Genomic DNA, 17,523 nt, shown 5'->3' with positions numbered 1-17,523 from the left:
TGGCTGCGGGGGATGGAGGTCCCAGCGATGCTGCAGTCTTCTGTGTCTTTTCCTCGATTTTTTTAGAAAAAGAAGACGATAAGCTCTCTTGAGGCCGCGGCCATCCTCAGCTGGGCACTGGCCCTGCTGTCCTGGCTGGTGTCCGATCACCTGGCCCCGGGGGCAGGGAGGCTGGTGTCTCCTCCAGTCTTCGGTGGGCACTGAGGCTGGAGGTCACGCGCAGGAGGGACTGGTGCTTCCTCACTCACACAGGCCTCTGGGGGCAGGGTGGGGGTGGGCAGAAATCAGGGGGCCCCTGAGGAGCCGCCCTTGGCACCAGGGCAGGAAGGCTCTTGCGTGGAAGGCTCCAGATGTCAGAGGGGCCGCCTCCCAGCCCCCGAGGACTCCCAGGCCTTGGGCAGGGGCTCTGGCCGCACACACGCCAGCAGAGTTTGGGCCATGCGGCTGGGGGTCGGGTGAGGGTGTACCCAGGGTCTGGTGGCCGGAGGAAGATCCCCAGAGCCCGGTCCAGCCTGAGCTGCGTGTGCTCCGGGTGGTCGGCCGCCCTCTGCCCGGGCTCAGGGGCCTGAACCAGGGTTCCCCTGTCATGGGAATGGGACGCTCACTACCCCTGGTGGTCCTCGGCTGAGATGGGCCTTCACCTGTCGGGTAGGAAGGCTGTGGCTGCCCAGAGGGCTGGGTCCCCAGGGGGTGGCCACAGGCGTAGCGTGAAGGGCAGAACTGTCTCTGAGGGCCTGGGCGTGACAGAGGACGAGCATCTCTATGGAGAAGGACCGCCAGCCGCCTCTCCTGACCCCAGATTTCAGGGTTATGCATGGGACCCAGCAAAGGCTGCTTGAGAGGAGGTGGGCCAGCGGCCCAGGTGCCCCCACCCTGAGCCCACAGTGTTCAGAGCCCTGGATAGATAAGAAACCAACACCCCAAATGTCCTGCCACAGTGAGACCCCGACAGAAGTGTCACAGCGCCCTCCTGGGAGGAGGCCTCTCCATGCCCCCTCGACCCCCAGGCACAGAACCATCCAGACCCACCTCCTAGACCCTGCTGGGCACTGAGCTCCAGGGAGTGTGGGCCAAGCCCCGAGCTGACCTTGACAAGTCAGGGATAGGTGGGGGAATGGACGGATGGACGGATGGACAGACAGATGCCTGGTGAAGTTTCCTCAGGAAGAGAAGCCTCATGGCTGTGCTAACCCAGCCGGCTAGGCCCAGCCAGGGGCAGGCTCTGATGGCCACACTTCCAAGGACGCCTGCTTGCACAAGAGGTTGGAAGGCTTTTCACTGACATGGTAGAGAAGAAATGGGTCAAATCCACCAATGAAATCAATTGTAAGAAATCAAGACCCAAATAAAACAAGCCCCAAACAATGGAAAAGATGACAGAATGGAGAACATGCCCAACCACAGGCACTCATGTGGGGAGGGCAGGGGTGAGACTGAGGGGCTGCAGGGGGGAGGGTGGGGGCAGCGGTGAGACTGGGGGGCTGTGGGGGGAGGGCAGGGGCAGGGGTGAGACTGAGGGGCTGTTGGGCAGGATGGGGGCAGTGGTGAGGCTGGGGGGCTGTGGGGGGTGAGGATGCAGGCAGGGGTGAGACTGAGGGGCTGTGGGGGAGGATGGGGGCAGGGGTGAGGCTGGGGGGCTGTGGAGGGGAGGATGCGGGCAGGGGTGAGACTGAGGGGCTGTGCGGGGGAGGGCGGGGGCAGGGGTGAGACTGGGGCTGTGGGGGAGGATGGGGGCAGGGGTGAGGCTGGGGGGCTGTGGAGGGGAGGATGCGGGCAGGGGTGAGACTGAGGGGCTGTGCGGGGGAGGGTGGGAGCAGGGGTCAGACTGGGGCTGTGGGGAGGGGAGGGCGGGTGTAGGGGTGAGACTGAGGGGCTGCAGGGGGGAGGGTGGGGGCAGGGGTGAGACTGAGGGGCTGTGGGGGAGGATGGGGGCAGTGGTGAGGCTGGGGGGCTGTGGGGGGGGGATGTGGGCAGGGGTGAGACTGAGGGGCTTGCGGGGGAGGGCGGGAGCAGGGGTGAGACTGAGGGGCTGTTGGGGAGGATGGGGGCAGTGGTGAGGCTGGGGGGCTGTGGGGAGGGGAGGGCAGGGGCAGGGGTGAGACTGAGGGGCTGTGCGGGGGAGGGCGGGGGCAGGGGTGAGACTGGGGCTGTGGGGAGGGGAGGGCGGGGGCAGGGGTGAGACTGGGGGGCTGTGGGGGGAGGGAGGGGGCAGGGGTGAGACTGGGGGGCTGTGGGGGGAGGGAGGGGGCAGGGGTGAGACTGAGGGGCTGTGGGGGAGGATGGGGGCAGTGGTGAGGCTGGGGGGCTGTGGGAGGGGAGGGCGGGGGCAGGGGTGAGACTGGGGCGCTGTGGGGGAGGGCAGGCCTGGCACTGTCCCTCTGGAGGATGAACAGTGGGACTCTCCAGGGGAAACGTTCCAGGGGTGCTGACCACCTCAGCAGGGGGAGGTGGCCTGGGGTGACCGTGCAGGTTGACCCCCCAGGGCTGGTTCTCCTAAAACGTTTGTTTTAATGTAACCGACACACGAAGCCCCTTCTGTTCTCTCTCAGCCCGCGAGCGATGGTCCAGGGGTCACACAGCACGAGAGCTGAGGGATCCGGGGTTGGTCCAGACTCGGCTCCCTGAGCACAGGGTATCATTTGGACACGCGGACCCCCAACTTCACAGCCACCTAACTCCTGGGAACAGAGGCTCTGAATCCCCAGGGAACCGACCCCAGGGAGGGTTCTGCTCACGGGACCCGTGGCCCCTGGGTGTACCCAGTCCCCCCCCACCCCGGCTTTGTCCCCTGCAGGGTCTTCCCAGGAAACCAGTCAGAGCCAGGGGTGATTAGGGCTCGCAGTGTGCCTGAGCGTTCAGGTTGCCAATCAGAGGAAGGTCACGGGGGCTCACCTCTGTGAGCAGGAAGCCAAAATGCTGCCCAGATGGGTCCAGCCGGGGGACTGTGGTGGGGACAGCCACAGCCAGCAGGGCCGGGATGTCAGCTGCAAGGAGGCAGAGGGGCCCCTCCCTGTGGGTCTGAGGGTTCAGCCTTCCACCTGCAGCAGCTGTGGGGGCTGGGGGGGGCCAACCCTGCAGCACAGGATCCCTGGGACCTGGGGTTTGGGGGTGAGCTGACCCCTGGTGCCCACAGCCCAGGGCTCCTCCTCCTCCTCCTCTTCTCAGGTGCCTGGGCCATCTGCCCCCTCCGCTCAGGCAAGGAACCCTGTGGGCACAGGGGTCCATCTAAGAGGCAAGGTCTCAGGCTTGGCCAACAGCAGTCCAGGAGAACGCAGAGTCACCCCCTCTGTGCTTTCTGCTTCCCTGTCCCTTCCCCACTGCCTGGCGGGTCCAGGCCGGGTCGCTCAGGGGCTCTCGTGGGAGCCTGGCAGCCGCACACCAACAGCTGTCCTCCTCGGTGAAAACGCTGACCACATAGCAGCCATAGACGAAGCCCACAAGCTGAAAGACACCAAGAGGTCCGGACCAGGACTCGGGCAAGCTGCAAGGGCATGGGACAGAAGCCACAGCCCCTCCTAGGCCTCAGTTTCCTTGTCTGTAAAGTGAACCAGGAGAGTGGACCCAAGGGGCTTCTTTAGCTTTGATGTACTGGGTGGCATCTGACCTCCCCTGTGGGGCTGACCAGGCCCCTGCAGGTGAGGGGTGGGAGGGGTCAGGGCTGGCCAACGGACAGGTGAGTCAGCATAACCAAGTCCCTGCTTTATTTAGCAAGAGGATGAGACGCAGGCAGACAGAAGCGCTCAGAGGTGTGGCCACAGCCCAGATGGAGCCCCAGGAGGAACCCTCCAGCCACCGCCAGGCCATCCCGGGGCCTCTTGTCTTAAGCAGCCAACCGCCAGGTTTCTCCTCCTTGCGGAGGGGCGAGGGGGCATCTAGAGGCAGCCCTGGCTGGAGAAGTCGGACCTGGCCAAGCTGGAAGTTCCCAGGACCCAGCCCAGCAGGCCATCCTGGGCAGAGTGGATGGGGTTGGCCACCGCCACGAGGGCGTCAGGGGCTTGGTCAGGCAGAAGCTCCCCAGCCAGGCTCACTGGAGGTGCCCAGGGGAGAGGGCAGCCTGGCATTCAGTGTCCCATGGACACCCAGGGACCAGCCTCTGTGGGAGCAAGGGCTCCAGCGGAGACGGTGCAGGGCCCACGCTGCCCACGGCCTGCCTCTCCGCACTCTCATGGCCCGAGCAGCGCTAACCACGGATGAATCACTCCTGAGCGTGTCCGGGAGCTGCGTCCTCTGTGAACGAGAATGAGGGACCAGCCCGACTCACAGCCAGAGCACAGAGTGGCCCCTGAGCAGGACTGCCTGTGCACAACAAGACAGCCACAGGGAGTCCCACGAAAGGCCCGCAGCTCCGTGTGCTCCCTTGGGAGGGCAGCCCCAACTCACGCGGGGGGCTCTGCAGAGGGAAGCAGTCACCTCTTCCCCAGACACTGGAACCCTGAGAGGCAGCTGAGGATGGTGAGGTCATGCCCCATGGCCTCTGAACCCTGCAGGTCAGACCTGCACCCTCAGGGGCATCACCGATTCTTGGAGCACCTCCCCTAGCAATGGTCTCCACCCCAAGGATGCAGCTCTGAGCAGGAGTCCGAGGCGGTGCGTCAGACGTGCCCCACTTCCCCCCACAGACCCGCCTCCACATTCTCCACCCTCCGTGGTGCAGGTGGTGTCTGGGTTCCAACGCCCTCCAGCTTTGGGCGGCCAGTGGGGAGCCCAGCAGGCGATGGGAGGGAGACAGGAGGGCACAGATCCCTCCGTCCCTTCTCTGCAGGGCTGCCTCCCGGGAACAGGGGGGACTCTGCCTGGGTGTGACTCCTCCCCACACCCCTGCAGGCCAGGGCTACGCACACCGACGGGGTGGGATACCCCATGTGGTGCCCGGCATGGCGCCCACACTTAGAACGGCCCCTTCACCCGTCCCCCGGAATTAACCTAATTAAGTGCACCCTCTCTGCCTTGTGGGACGCTGACCGCTCTGGGGTTTCACAGGGGAGCCCGCTATGGAGAAGCCGCAGCAGATCTTCGGAGAGAGGATGGTGGGGGGACAGGAACGTGGCCAGCAGCACAGTCTTGGAAACAAGGGGCCTTGGGAAGGAACGAGCCTCCCCAGCCTTCCTGGGAGTGGCTTGGCCCTCCACCAGCAAGGGTGAGACCCGAGGGGTCACTTAAGCTCTGGATCTTGGTCTCCTCATCCACAGAACAGGCCCAACAGGCCCCCTTGATGTCGTGAGGGTGCTGTGCCCCTGCTCTGGAAGCCCCCGTCCTTCCAGGGGGCAGGTCGTGGGCCTCGTCTATGCTGACCCAGGCAAGCCTGTCTCCTCCCTATTGAAAGACAAGCTTGAGAAGCCTTCCGACGCCGCAGTGCTGCTGGCCAGCCGCCCTGTGGCCCCGTGCCTGGTGTCCCTCCCTGGGAAGGGTCCGTGGCCAGGCGCTGACCGCGGTGCTGAAACCATCCCCCCAACACTGCTCTTTGTGCACAGGGTCCCGGGGGAGGCAACCCCACGGCCACACCTCGGCCTTCCCACCTCCCGTCCGTCCTCCCTGAAGCCCCCAGAGGCCCACAGCACTCGCAGACCCTGCCCCATCCAAACTGGGCACGCAGCCTCCTCTGGCTGTCTCTCTCTCCGCCAGCCAGACCGCAGGACCAGCTCAGCGCCTGCCTCTCCGAACTCTCCAAAGCAAACAGCAGAGGGCTGGCTCCTGGAGGCAAAGCTCGTACCAGCTGACTGGTATTCAGAAACCTGCATTTCATTAACGGGATGCCCAGCCCTGCGGGTGAAGGGTAATCACTACCAGGTGTCCCTGTCTCTCCCATCCGCACGCAGAATTTCTCCTCCAGCACCAGAACCAGCGAAGGCATGTTGGAGACTCCCCCGAGAATCTTCATTTGTTCTTCCCCACTTTCCTTTTCATTGCCCTTTACAAACTCTGTAAATGACTTCAGAAGTGCTGATGAATATCCCTGCCAAGTTCCCCTTTCGAGGAAGGCACCTGGGTTCCCATGTGTTTTCACGTAACCGTGGCCCTCATTTGGCAGCAGTGAACGAGGCACATGGGGACGGGGTCCCCAGCACCAAAGGGAAGGCCGGGTCTGTTTCCTGGCTATGGGGCTGCACCCCAAATGCCCCACAGTCGGATTGTCCGTGGGGCCTATAAAAACTGGGGCGGAGGGAACCCTGGAAGTACGCAGGCCACCTGAACTGCCGTGTTTTCTCATGCCACAGACCACCACGAACGGGCACGGATGCCACAAGCCATGGATGGCCCTAGATTTGAAACTCACTTCCAGTACCAGCCGCTAGTTCAGAACCCGTGCTACAAACCCAACATCCACCCGGACACCCCTGTGTACACCAGGCAAAGTCAGGAGCCTCCAGATCCGGCCAGTCCCCTCTGGTGACTGCACCAGGTTTTGTCGGCCTTCTGTGACCCACGTGGGCCCAGGGAGAGTGGCCTCCTCAGGGCCACCACAGCCTGCACAACACGAAGCTTCAGAAAGGGCCCTGGGTCGGCTGGTCCCCGCGGGGCAGCCCTCTGCCGCGGGGGTCCTCCAGGAGCCAGAGCACATACGTGGAACCCTGAGGAATTGCTTAGTCGTTGTGGGCTGAATCACATCCTCAGAGATGTGTGTTCACGTCCTAACCCCAGTACCTGCGAATATGACCCCGTCTAGAAACGGTCTTTTTAGATCCGATGAAGTTAAGAAGAGGCCACACCAGATTAGGGCAGACCCTAACGTCATCGACTGCCGTGATTTAAGGAAAAGGGGACAGAAACTGGATGCAGAATGCACACAGGGAGAAGGCTGCGTGAAGACAGAGATGTGTCCACCAGCGAGGAACCGCAGAGACACCAGTGACGCCGGCAGCTGACAGACCCTCCCTCAGCGCCCCCTGCAGGAACCAACCCTGTTGGACGCTGGCCTCCAGGTCGGAGAGAATGAATATCTGTTGTTTCCAGCTGCCTGTTTTCAGTGCCTTGTTACGGGGACCCTGGGAGACGCCCAGGTGGAAAGCCAGAAATCAGTCGGAACTGGCCCACGTGGCCTGGCCACACAGGGGGCAGCGGGGACCCTGTTCAGGGTGGAGCCCGGCATGGGCTTCCCGACACCGGGCCCTCTCCCTTCTCTGCACAGGGAAAGCGCCTGTGCACAGCCCCACCGCTGGCCCTGGGAGACGCTCGATGACTCCACCTTTCTCCAGGGACCTCCAGGCTGTCTGGACCATCTCTGAGTTCACAGTCTCATCTGACACACGCATCCGTGGATAAGGCAACCCCCACCCCAGCCCCTGAAAAGACACACTCCCGGAGAGACCTCCACCTGTGATGCACCCCAGGGCTCTGCCCCCAGAGAAGTGAGCACAGGAGAAGCCCCAGACCCACTGGGTGTGCACCCCGACGCTGGGCCAGGGTCAGCCCACGGATGGTGGCATCTGGAGAGAGGACACACACCCCAGGGGACGTTCCTGGAGGCTGTGAGCGGGAGGGGCTGGAGCCCACATGGGGGCTTTCCCCCGCACCGGTTCGGTGATGGGGTCATGCTCATGGTCACGGGCTCTGCTGACCGGGCACGTATATTCACAGCCACCAAGCCCTGAAGGAGGACGTGTTATAATTGTCACCTCCTCCTTCCCTTTGGCCTCCTCCCATCCCTGAATGGTGGGGGGGGGGGGGGTTGGGACACGCCCCCCACAGCCTCATCTGGGTCCTAGCTCCTTGCAGCTGGCCGTGTGGCCTCAGGTCAAACTACGGCCCTTCACCTTCCTCTTCTTCAGATGGGGAGACGATGGGGACAAAGGGTTTCCCCAAGTGATAATCCAGAGACTTTGGGCCTTGGAGGAAGGTGGGACTCTGGGCCCCATCTGTGTTGTCACTGCAGCAAGGAGCGACACAGGGAGCCTGTGCTCCCGCAGAAGCCCCCAGTCCGTCCCGGTGCACCTCCCCCTGAGCCCACGCCTGTGGGGCCGTCTCCCACCCACCCTGGCTGGAGCTGGCCTGTGCAACACTGACATTCTCCAGAAATGACCAAGTGTGACGTCCGAGGCAGGGTCACAGAGGCACCGCAGCCCCCTCGTCTCCCCCTTGGACGGCTCGCCCCGGGGGGGACGAGCCCTGGGGAGAGTCCAGGGAGCGAGGACCTGAGGTCGCCTGCCGACTCCACGTGAGCGGGCCAACTTGGGGACCGTCCAGCCCCCATCCAACCTGCGGGTGACCCAGGCCTCGGCCGACAGCCTGATTGTAGCTTCGTGAATGGCCTGGAGCCAGAACCAGCCATTTAAGCCATTTCCGGATTCCCCCACCAGCATAGAGAGTTACTGTTTTGAGCCATGATGCTACTCCAGCCGTCCACCAGCACTGTGGCTCCCAGCGGGTCACCCTCGCTGCACACATTGGGAAAACGAGTGACATCACCCACGCGGAGTGGCGGTGCACGGTGTCCCCCACCCCAGTCGAGCGCCCTTCTCCATCGATCTCAGACTCTCCCCTTACAGCAGGGCCCGTGAACGCGGGTAAAAGCACTTCGGCTACACCTTCGCGGGCCTCTCATGGAGACTTGGCATCTCTGTGCCGTGAGCAGGCAGCAGACCCCAGTTCTGCAGAGGCCCCCGCGCCCCGCGAGGCTGGTGAGCCACCCTCCATCCTGCACATCCTGTGGCCAAAGCACACAGGTGGGGGCGGGAGTGTCATTCCTCACCTGTGAGGCAACGACGGGGACCCTTGGGGAGGTAGAGCTGGAGGGTCCCCCCACCCCTCCCCTTCCCTGGGCTCACCGACACCAGGATCCACAGGGCCTCTTTGTAGCCGTGCTCCAGGGCACAGGGCACAGCCGATGCCTGGCACCAAGGCCTGGCCGTCCAGGGGCCACCAGGAACGGTGCCGGGGCAGGTGGAAGGTCAGGAGCTTGCTGTCCCGGGGGTGCGGGTGGGACCAGAGACACCGCTCGCCCACCCACCCTCATGGGTCCCCAGAAGGGTGAGGGGTGTCCTGCCCTCCTGCCTGTCCCGGCCCCACCTGCTTGGGCCCCAGCCAGGGAGGCAGGGACCCCCAAGGCGCTCTTAGCCACACCCTCCCTCTGCTTGCCCGGACTCCCCTTCCCCCGCTCTCATCCCCTCCTCCAGGAAGGCCTCCCTGTCCAGGTCGGACCCTGTGTTCTCGCAGCACACTGGCCCCTCTTTCACATCTCTGGCCATCGCTGCCAGTTTAGGGGTCTGAACTGACGTCTGTCTTCCCGACCCCACTGCCCCAGGTGTGGCCCCACAAAGCAGTGGCCGGTCTGCCTGCTGCCCACCTGGAGGCAGGCCCTCCCCCACTCCTAGCTCTCGGGACCTACTCTGAGCCCCAGGCAAGTGTGAAATACAGCATCACGGACAAAGTGCCCAAAACGGCCGCTCGGGAGGTGTTCACACCAATGCTCCCAGCAAAACATGGAAACGTGGCTTGGATGTGGTGTCCCCCTCCTCCAGGGGGAGGCCAGTGGGTTTTACCAGCATTTGAAGGAGCGGCCGGACTGCCTGGCCCCCTCGGAGGTGTTCCGACCCGCGGCTTCCGCTCCCAGGCCGCCTGCCTGCCCTTCAGATCCCCAAACCCTCGCTGAGCCGCCCCTGCGGGCCAGAGCCGAGAACAGACCATGGGGGAGACGGTGACGAACAGGCAGGCCTGACCACACCCCTCCGATTTACTCACCTTTGACAGCCCCCCGTTTCCAGGTAGAAACAGATAATGAAGACATTCCAGGTGACCCAGACGGCCGTCCACACGGCGTGCCAGGAAGTCGAGAGAGGCTGGGGGTGGACAAGACGAGCTCGGCTCTTCGCGGGAAGGGGGGGCCGTGGAGGAGACCTGGGGGCTCTGCTCCCCCAGCCTGGCACCCACAGGCTCCATTCGCAGGATGACCTCCCCCAGCCCACCACGGGACAGGTGTCAGGGCGGAGCCGCTGAGTGCCGGGATCGGCGGCTCACCCTGCCAGCCCTTCAGGTGTCAGCAGAAGGGCACGGCAGGGCTCTGTCTGTCTGCGACGTCTGTCTGCGTCTGTCCCTCTGTCTGTCTGCGACGTCGCCCTGGGCTGGCCCACTGCCCAGCCCTTAATAAGCGGCATCGCCGGTCACGGCACAGCGGCCTTCATCGCAGCTTGTACCCCAGTGTCCAGAGGAGGCCCACGGACTTAGTCGCACACGTGTCGGGAAGGAGGCAGCTGAGGGCAGAGCTCGTGTGCCCCCTGCCTCACGAGAGCCCGTCCAGCCTGACCGGGCCGCCGAGGGTGCGGGATTCGGGCCTGGAGCTCCCGGTCAACCCCCTGGAGGATGGACACACAGACCCTCGGCCACTGAGGGGTCAGGGACCCGGCGGTCCCACCCATGAGGGCGGAGGAAGCCCTGGCCAGGCCCAGAGGGGTGTGGTGGGCGGGGAGGGGTGAGTGGAGGGACTGGCAAAGCTCTGGAGGTGGCGGGGGGAGGGGCAAGCATGAAGGGCTGACGCCGTGACGGGTGACCCCACGGGGCAAGGAGACAGAGAGAGGCGCACACGTGTGCACGCACACGCAAGCTCACGCGCACACAAGCTCAGGGGCACAGCTGGCCGGCACTATCTGCTCTAGACACAGAACGAAACTACGTTCTGAGCCCCAGGCCTCCTCTGCTGCCCAGAAGACCCTAAGCAACGGGCTGGGACGCTGCCCTGCCTCCGTGCCCCTGCCCGTGCCACGCGCCCGGGGGAGGCCAGTGAGGACGGCCCCCAAGACCCCTCCCCCTCCGCCTCCGCGCACCAGGTCACCGCTGGCACTGTTCTCTGAGCCTGGGCTGGACGTGCTCCTGCAGTTCGGGCAGGGTGTCAGCACCCCAGTGGGGCTGTGGGGGGCATCTTTTCCATTTCTGAGCCGTGCGCCAGAAGGCTCAGTGCCGTGGCGCTGCACGGCCCTACAGCCTCCCTCGGGGCAGGGAGAATGTGAGCGATTTAGCTCAGCCGCCTGCTGAGCCCAGGCTCCCCTCTCGTCCGTGGGGTGGGCACAGCGTGGGGAACCTTCACAGCGCACTCCGGCCAGCTCAGAGCGGCCAAAGTTCAGGCTACTCTTCGAGAGGGAGGCGCCCAGAAGAGATGCTCAGGACTTCGTCCACTAGCTCGGTAACGAGAAAACTCTCACGCTTGTCAAAGAGAAAAGAAAAGCCATAGGACCCCCCCCCACACGCGCCCCTACTCCACATGCGATGCCCAGCTCTCCCCCTCTGCTTCCCCTCCAGGGCGCAGAGGAAGCACGGGGGCGGCCAGGACAAAAGGCTCTTTAGCTGGGGCCTGACCGGCCATGTGGGACACACTCTGTCCCAGCCCTAGACCCCCCTGGCTGAGACCCAGAGTCTTCAGAAAGCGACCCCCCCCACCCTGCACCGACCTGCCCTGTCCAGGGGAACCCGCTGCCCTGGGGCCAGGATAACCTTTCTCCCTTACCTGCAGGCGACCTCTCTGGGGCCCGCTGAGGTGCCCCCCTGTGCAGTGGCCACTGCGGAAGTGAGACAGGCAACATGACCCTCCCTGAGCCATGCGAGCCCCCAGGCCACATCCCTCGCCCGGTATATCTACGTCTGCTGCCCTCCTCCTGGGCCACACATCAACCCTGACTGCATCCCACACGCCAAACTCAGCACGTGGACACCGAAGTCACACAAAGCAGCACCACTTTCTGACGTGCAGACTGCAGACCTGATCAGCCCGGGCTCCTCACCGTCCTTCACCCCATAGGCCTTTTCTTCCCCTTTCCCGCTTCCCCCACCCACCCCCAGGAGCCTTCTGAGGAATTGCTGCCACTGAGGGAGCCTCCCACCGAAAGACACGGGGACACTTCTGCTCTGAGCTGCCGTAGCTCCCTATTGCTGGTGGAACAGTCCTCGGGCCTCTAGCCTTTGGCGAAGCCCAGAGGTGTCTCCCAGCCTTGCCTGTCCAGCACAAACAGTCCACCTCCTGCACACAGCCCATCACCCCCACCCCTCAGGCTTCCAAAGTACGAAGTGTGTGTCCACAGGGAACCCCCACATGGGACACACCAGCCTTGTACCTCAGCCCCCTGCCATTTCTGCCAGCGACCCTCACCCCAGGCGAAGGATAGGGCCCCACTGGTGCGGGACAACTTTCTGCTTAAAACTTCATCCTCCCTGGGTCTTTGAGCTTCAAGGGGAGGAAGTCCCCTGCCCAGCTGAGCCAGAAGCCTGCCCAGCCTGGCCTCAACAGAGCAGTATTTCCTTTCTAAGAAGGGCCCCATCAGTATCTGCCCCCCAGGCCAGTGGCCAGGGATCTTGGTTTAGCGTCCCCCACCCCACCCAGGGCCTCGGGAGCAGTTCTGAGGGCAGAACGGGACCTTGGCGAGGGCCGCCCAAGTTCTGAGACCAAGCTCTGAATCGGGGACCAGCTCACCCTCAACACGAAAGGCTCCCAAGCCCTGGGCACCAGCTCCCACCCTCTGCTACCTCCGAATCTCTCCAGTCCTGGGGAGGGACCAGGGCCGGGCCGGGGTCCCCCGCGCTGAAGTACCCCTCCCCTCTCCCCGCCACCAGCGCACACGCACAGCGGGGCACCTGGGGTCCGCGGAGGGGCCATCGGGGTCGCGCACAGGACACGGGCTCCTTGCCTCCCCCGGGTGGCGGCCCCAGAAGGGCGCGGTACCCCCCACCCCCACCCCGAGGCAGGCTCAGACCAGCGGGCAGGGCTAGGGGAGGCGCAAGGAGCCTGGATCCCCCCCGGGGCGCTGGGAGCCCGGACCCGAAGGCGAGAGTCCACTCACCAGCTGGAAAGTGCGGAGGAAGAAGAGCTTGTGTCGCCCAGAGCCGCGACCCTCCGAACCTGGGCCCTGAGCCACCCGTGCGCCCGGTGGGGGCGCCCGGGCCAGGGCCCCCCCCCCTCCCGCCGCCCCCCGCCACCCCCCTCTCTTGTCCAGCCCTGGGGTCCCGGGCCCGCCCCACATACTTGTCCGCTGCCAGCCAGGTCCCAGCCCCCCAGCCCCACCCCGCCAAGATGTCCCGGGCCCAGCCCCGCCCCTAAGCCCCGGTTCCCCCCACACCCCCACCCCACCGCTCAGCTCCGCCCCTCCAAGTACCTTGTCCCTGGGTCCCTCTGGGGGCCTCGCTCCAGTTGAGGAGGGACGGGGACCCCCTTCTTAAAGGGGCGATGGCGCGGCTCCTCAGGAGTTTGGGCCAGAACCCAGGCCCCAGACAAATCCAGGAAAACCCCAGCACTTCCCTCCTCTGCCCACCGCGGGGTGCCCTCCCCATCAACCTCCCCCTCATGGACCCGCAGGTGCACCCCAGTCCCCAGGCTCCTGGGCCAGGGCAAGAGCTAGAGGTCCCCCTCCTGGGGTGGAGGAGTGGGAGGCGGGTGGGATAGTCCACCAAGAGCTCACCAGCCCACAGAATATGGGGAGACCTGGAAGTGGGGTCTGCTGCAACTGTGTCTGGGCCAGGGCAGGGTCAGGCTGGAGGGAGAGGACGCTGGGGAGCCCTCAGCATTGCAGGCAGCCTTGAGGCATGGGTCTTGTGTGTTGGAGGGAGGGCTGGGGGATCACCCTGCTGCGCAAAGCCATGGAGGTGGGACGGAGCAAGGTTTGGGCAGGTGGGAGAAGGGATGCAGGCAAGGTGGGATCCAGAGGCTTTGCGCACACCGGGTTGGACCTCATCGCTCAGCCATAGGGAGCCACTGGAGTTCTAGATCGGTGTGAGCCGTGATCAGCCTGCCTCAGGAAGTGAATCTTAGGCTGGGAGCCAGGGCGTGGTCCTGGCGGGGTCCCAGAGAGGAGCCTCCTGAACAGAGGAGCACGTGGGGGGAGTGGGGAGGAGGGCCCACCTCCAGGGCAGCACAGCAAGCGACACTTCAGCTTCAGGCCGTTGATCTTGGCTCCAGGGGGCCAGGGCCAGAGGGTCCCAGCTCCCTGGTGACGGCAGGGACAGTAAAGGCCTTGCAAGGCTGGGCAGTGCCATCAGGCAAAGGGGAACCTTCGAGATCGCTCCCTGAACATCTACTCCCAGGAGCTCTGAGCGCCCCATTCACAGGGGAACAACTGAAATCAATTCAGTTGACCCCTCCCACGGGATTTACAAAGCACTGGGAGTTTTCAACTATATGATTTTGGTTGACGGTCCCTGAAAGCATGTGGGGCAGAGGTTATCAGTCAGTTTAACAAAAGGGCAAGGTCAAGTTCTCCTAAGGTCTCCAGCACACGGGAGACAAAGGCACAGCAGATCCCGAACCCAGGCTCTGTTGAGGGGTGCAGAGCTCAGACCCCAGTAAATAGGAAAGGTTGGGGGGACAGGTTGGTGGAGGGGTATTTGCTGATGGAAAAGGCTGGGCTAGGGCAGCAGAAGGGGCCTCTGAAGCCCTCCCCCGCCATGAAGTCCAGCTCCTGACGCAATGACTCGGCAGACTGGGAGTGGGGTGTGGGGCTCTACGGGGGACAAGACCACACTTGGGAAGCTTGGACTCACCGCCCAAGGTCTTTGACCTTCTTTGCAAGTCTTGACACTTTAAAACACAGCGAGTAAAGGGGCCTCCTAGAAAGATGTTCATCAAAACCTTTTCAGTGAACAGAACAGGTGGGAATACACAATGGGGCCTCTCAAAGTCAGCATCGTGGACATCACGGGGCAGTGGCTCTCTGCTGCGGGGGTCCTGGGCGCTATGGGGGTCCAGCAGCATCGCTGGGCTCTTCCCACTAGATGCCAGTGGCATCCCCACCAGCCAGAACAATCAAACATGTCTCCAGGCGGAGCCAAATGTCCCCTGGGACAGCCCTCACTGCTGTAAAATGTGGTCCCAATTTTCTCAAAAGGAAGGTGCCATGTAGGCTCCTGGACGACACAGATCCAGGGGTCCAGGGGACGGGATGGCAGGTCTGGTCACCAGCTGACAGTGCATAAGCCCTTGGGCCCTGGACCTTGTCCCATTGGTGCCAGGGCGCGTGGACAATGGCTGTCACCGTGCCATCTGCGGACAGAAGAAGGGACAGCCCAGGGCCCACACGAGAGGCTAACTAACTACCCGTTGTTCCCAACAAGTATCTGGGAAGGGTACTTCCCACCCTGGTGGCTGGAATCCCAGACCAGAATCCTGCACCTGCTGGTGGGGATGTGAAAGTAGAAAACCGGCCACCGCCTCGCAAGGTTAACCTTACGGTTACCATGGGAACCAGCGATCCTCCTTCTAGGCATTCACCAGGGAGAAATGAAACACCCACACAAAAGCTCGTGCACGGATGTTTATAGCAGCGTTATTTGTAACAGCCCAAAGAGGAAACAGCTGAAGTGTCCCTCAACAGATGAACAAACTCCTTGAGATGAGGTCTTTCCAGAACAATAGAATAGTCCTCCGGTGTAAACAGAAGTCAAGTGCTATACAGACTATGCTGTGGGTGAATGTTGAAAACAGCGCATCTAGTGAAGTAAGTCCCAGAGACGGTCTGCTCTCCCTCTTGAACTCGAATGCCGGGCAACGATGGAGCCCGCTGGCCTCCTCCTGCGGGGGGGGGGGGGGCATCAGTTGAGCCATCACTGTTCCAGCAATTCCAGTGCTGCTGGAGGGGCTGGGGTCTAACACGGACCTCTGATGTGTGGGGTCTGCATGGGGTCCGTGGTGTCCTTACACCCCCACCCCACTTGCCGTGGTGGGGCTCACACGGCTAGGGCAAGGCAGGGGGACCCCCAGAGTGCAGAGTCACCGTTTTACAGATGACCAGGCTCGGACCTGCCCAGGTCACACGGTGGGCAACGCTGCACCGCGTGGGGACCCCGCCACCTCTGGGCGGTGAGATTCCGGGTAGTGCCTCATCTCCTGTGCCTTCTGGCTGAGCAGTACGGTTCCGGTTCTAGCAAGCTGAGCAATGCCTCACTCTGCATAGACCCCCAGATGAGAAGACCACAGTCGGAGACCCCCAGCTGCCTCATCGGATTCAGGGCAGCCAGAAACCGCAACGTGGTCAGTCATAACTAAAGGACAGAGATGGGCGGTGTCCAGGACCCCCACCCGGCGGTGCAAGGGGCTGGGGGGACAGAGAGGAGCCTGACACCCAGCAAGGACTCAGTCATCAAAGTGGGGCGGGGATCATCAGCACCGCCCACGGGCTTAGGCGAATGGGGAGGCAGGAGGGAACAGGAAGGCGGAACTAGGACAGCCGGGCGACACCCCTGGTTTCCAGATGCTCCGTGCGTGTGGGGCTGTTTCTTCCTGGGGAGGAGCAGTCACGCTCAGAAGGCCGGCAGCTGGAGGCTGCAGGACACCAGGGCTCTGCGGGCCAGGACCACGTGTGCTCTCTCTTTTCCTTCCGGAGTAACCGGGGTGTATTAACTTGCTACGGTCGCTGTAACAGTTTACTACCAACTTGAGGCTCAAGGCAGCAGAAATTTGTTCCCATACAGATCTGAGGCTGAAAGTTCAAAATCCAGGTGTCGGTGGGGTGGTGCTCCCCCCAGAAGCTCTGGGGGGGGGGTGTCCATCCTCGACTTCCAGCTCTCATGGCTCCTGACGTCCCCGGGCTTGTGGCCGTGGCCTCTGTCTCTGTCCTCAGGGGGCATTTCTTCTCCGTCTCTCCCCCGAGTCTCTTATAAGGGCACTTGTGAGTCCGTTAGGCCCCGCTCAGGCAACACAAGACAATCTCACAGCGGGACCCTTAATTCAATCACATCTACGGAGATCTTTTTCCAGAGAAGGTCGCATTCACAGGCTCGAGGCATTAGGAGACAGCAGGAGAAGCCCCTGTGCCTGGGGTCCCGGGCGTGGCCATCAGCGAGGTCTGTGTGGGGTCAGCTCACCGCGGCTGGAGGAACCCCTCCACCACCAGCTCGCTGGACGCTGCTCTCACCAACCTCCATTGCCGCACACACGGATGTTTTCAGATGAAACTGGGAGAAATTTCTAGCTCTCGACAGCCCCTCCCAGAAGAAGAGGCCGATCCCCAGAACCGCACGGAGGGGCGGCTTGGCCCCTCATCTGCACCGGATAAAAGGCAGCCCGATGGGTGGGCTGTCGATTCTGCTCTTTCTTTGAAAGAAAACGGCTTTGTCTGCTGTCCAGTTTCCTGCACAAGAGCAAAGAGAAGGAGCCCTTTCGAGTTGTAGCTGGACCCAACATCTCCGTCCTGAAGGAAAAGTACCCCCCTTCACCAGCAGCATCTGGTGTGTTTCCCGCATGGACGGGCTTGTGCCCCTGAACCTCAGGGGGGCCCAGGACACGTGCTCCTGGCAGCCTTGTAGGGACCGAGGGCCCAGCCCGCGTCCCTTGTAGTTCTGCCGACAGACAGCAGGAAGCCAAGCCCTGGAGTTGCTGGGCCTCCATTTCTGGTGCTTTCTGGTCCCTGGGGCCCTGGTGCAGCCTCTCCCCGGCCTGGCCAGCACCTCTGTGCCCTCCAGCTCTCACCCTCTGGGAAGAGGGGACACAACCTTGAGCAAACTTGGAGAGAGCTCTTGCTGAGCCGCATGCACGGTGGCCCTGGGAGTGCCTGGGGCTCTCGGTGCTCCTCCCCCACCCCCCGTGGCCAGGGGACCTGAGTCTGGAGCTCAGACCGC

At 63.4% G+C, this 17,523-nt stretch overlaps 1 protein-coding gene across 1 annotated transcript; it reads right to left on the bottom strand.

Annotated features, from left to right (window-relative positions):
* Positions 1-1,199: 1,199 nt before the first annotated feature.
* On the bottom strand, positions 1,200-16,830 carry NKAIN4 (sodium/potassium transporting ATPase interacting 4). The gene is made up of 8 exons (XM_045055063.1): positions 16,771-16,830; positions 13,814-13,898; positions 9,676-9,946; positions 8,763-8,896; positions 3,904-4,027; positions 3,605-3,629; positions 3,381-3,441; positions 1,200-1,324 (listed from the first exon to the last, which is right to left on the bottom strand). Exons 1-8 carry the CDS (start codon positions 16,828-16,830, stop codon positions 1,200-1,202), a joined length of 885 nt encoding a protein of 294 aa, XP_044910998.1.
* Between the last annotated feature and the right edge of the window lie 693 nt (positions 16,831-17,523).

Source organism: Felis catus, chromosome A3, assembly GCF_018350175.1.
Source record: "Felis catus isolate Fca126 chromosome A3, F.catus_Fca126_mat1.0, whole genome shotgun sequence".
In the NCBI taxonomy this organism is placed as follows: Eukaryota; Metazoa; Chordata; class Mammalia; order Carnivora; family Felidae; genus Felis; species Felis catus.
Note: the sequence above shows the minus strand (reverse complement) of the source record. Positions and strands in the feature narration are given on the sequence as shown.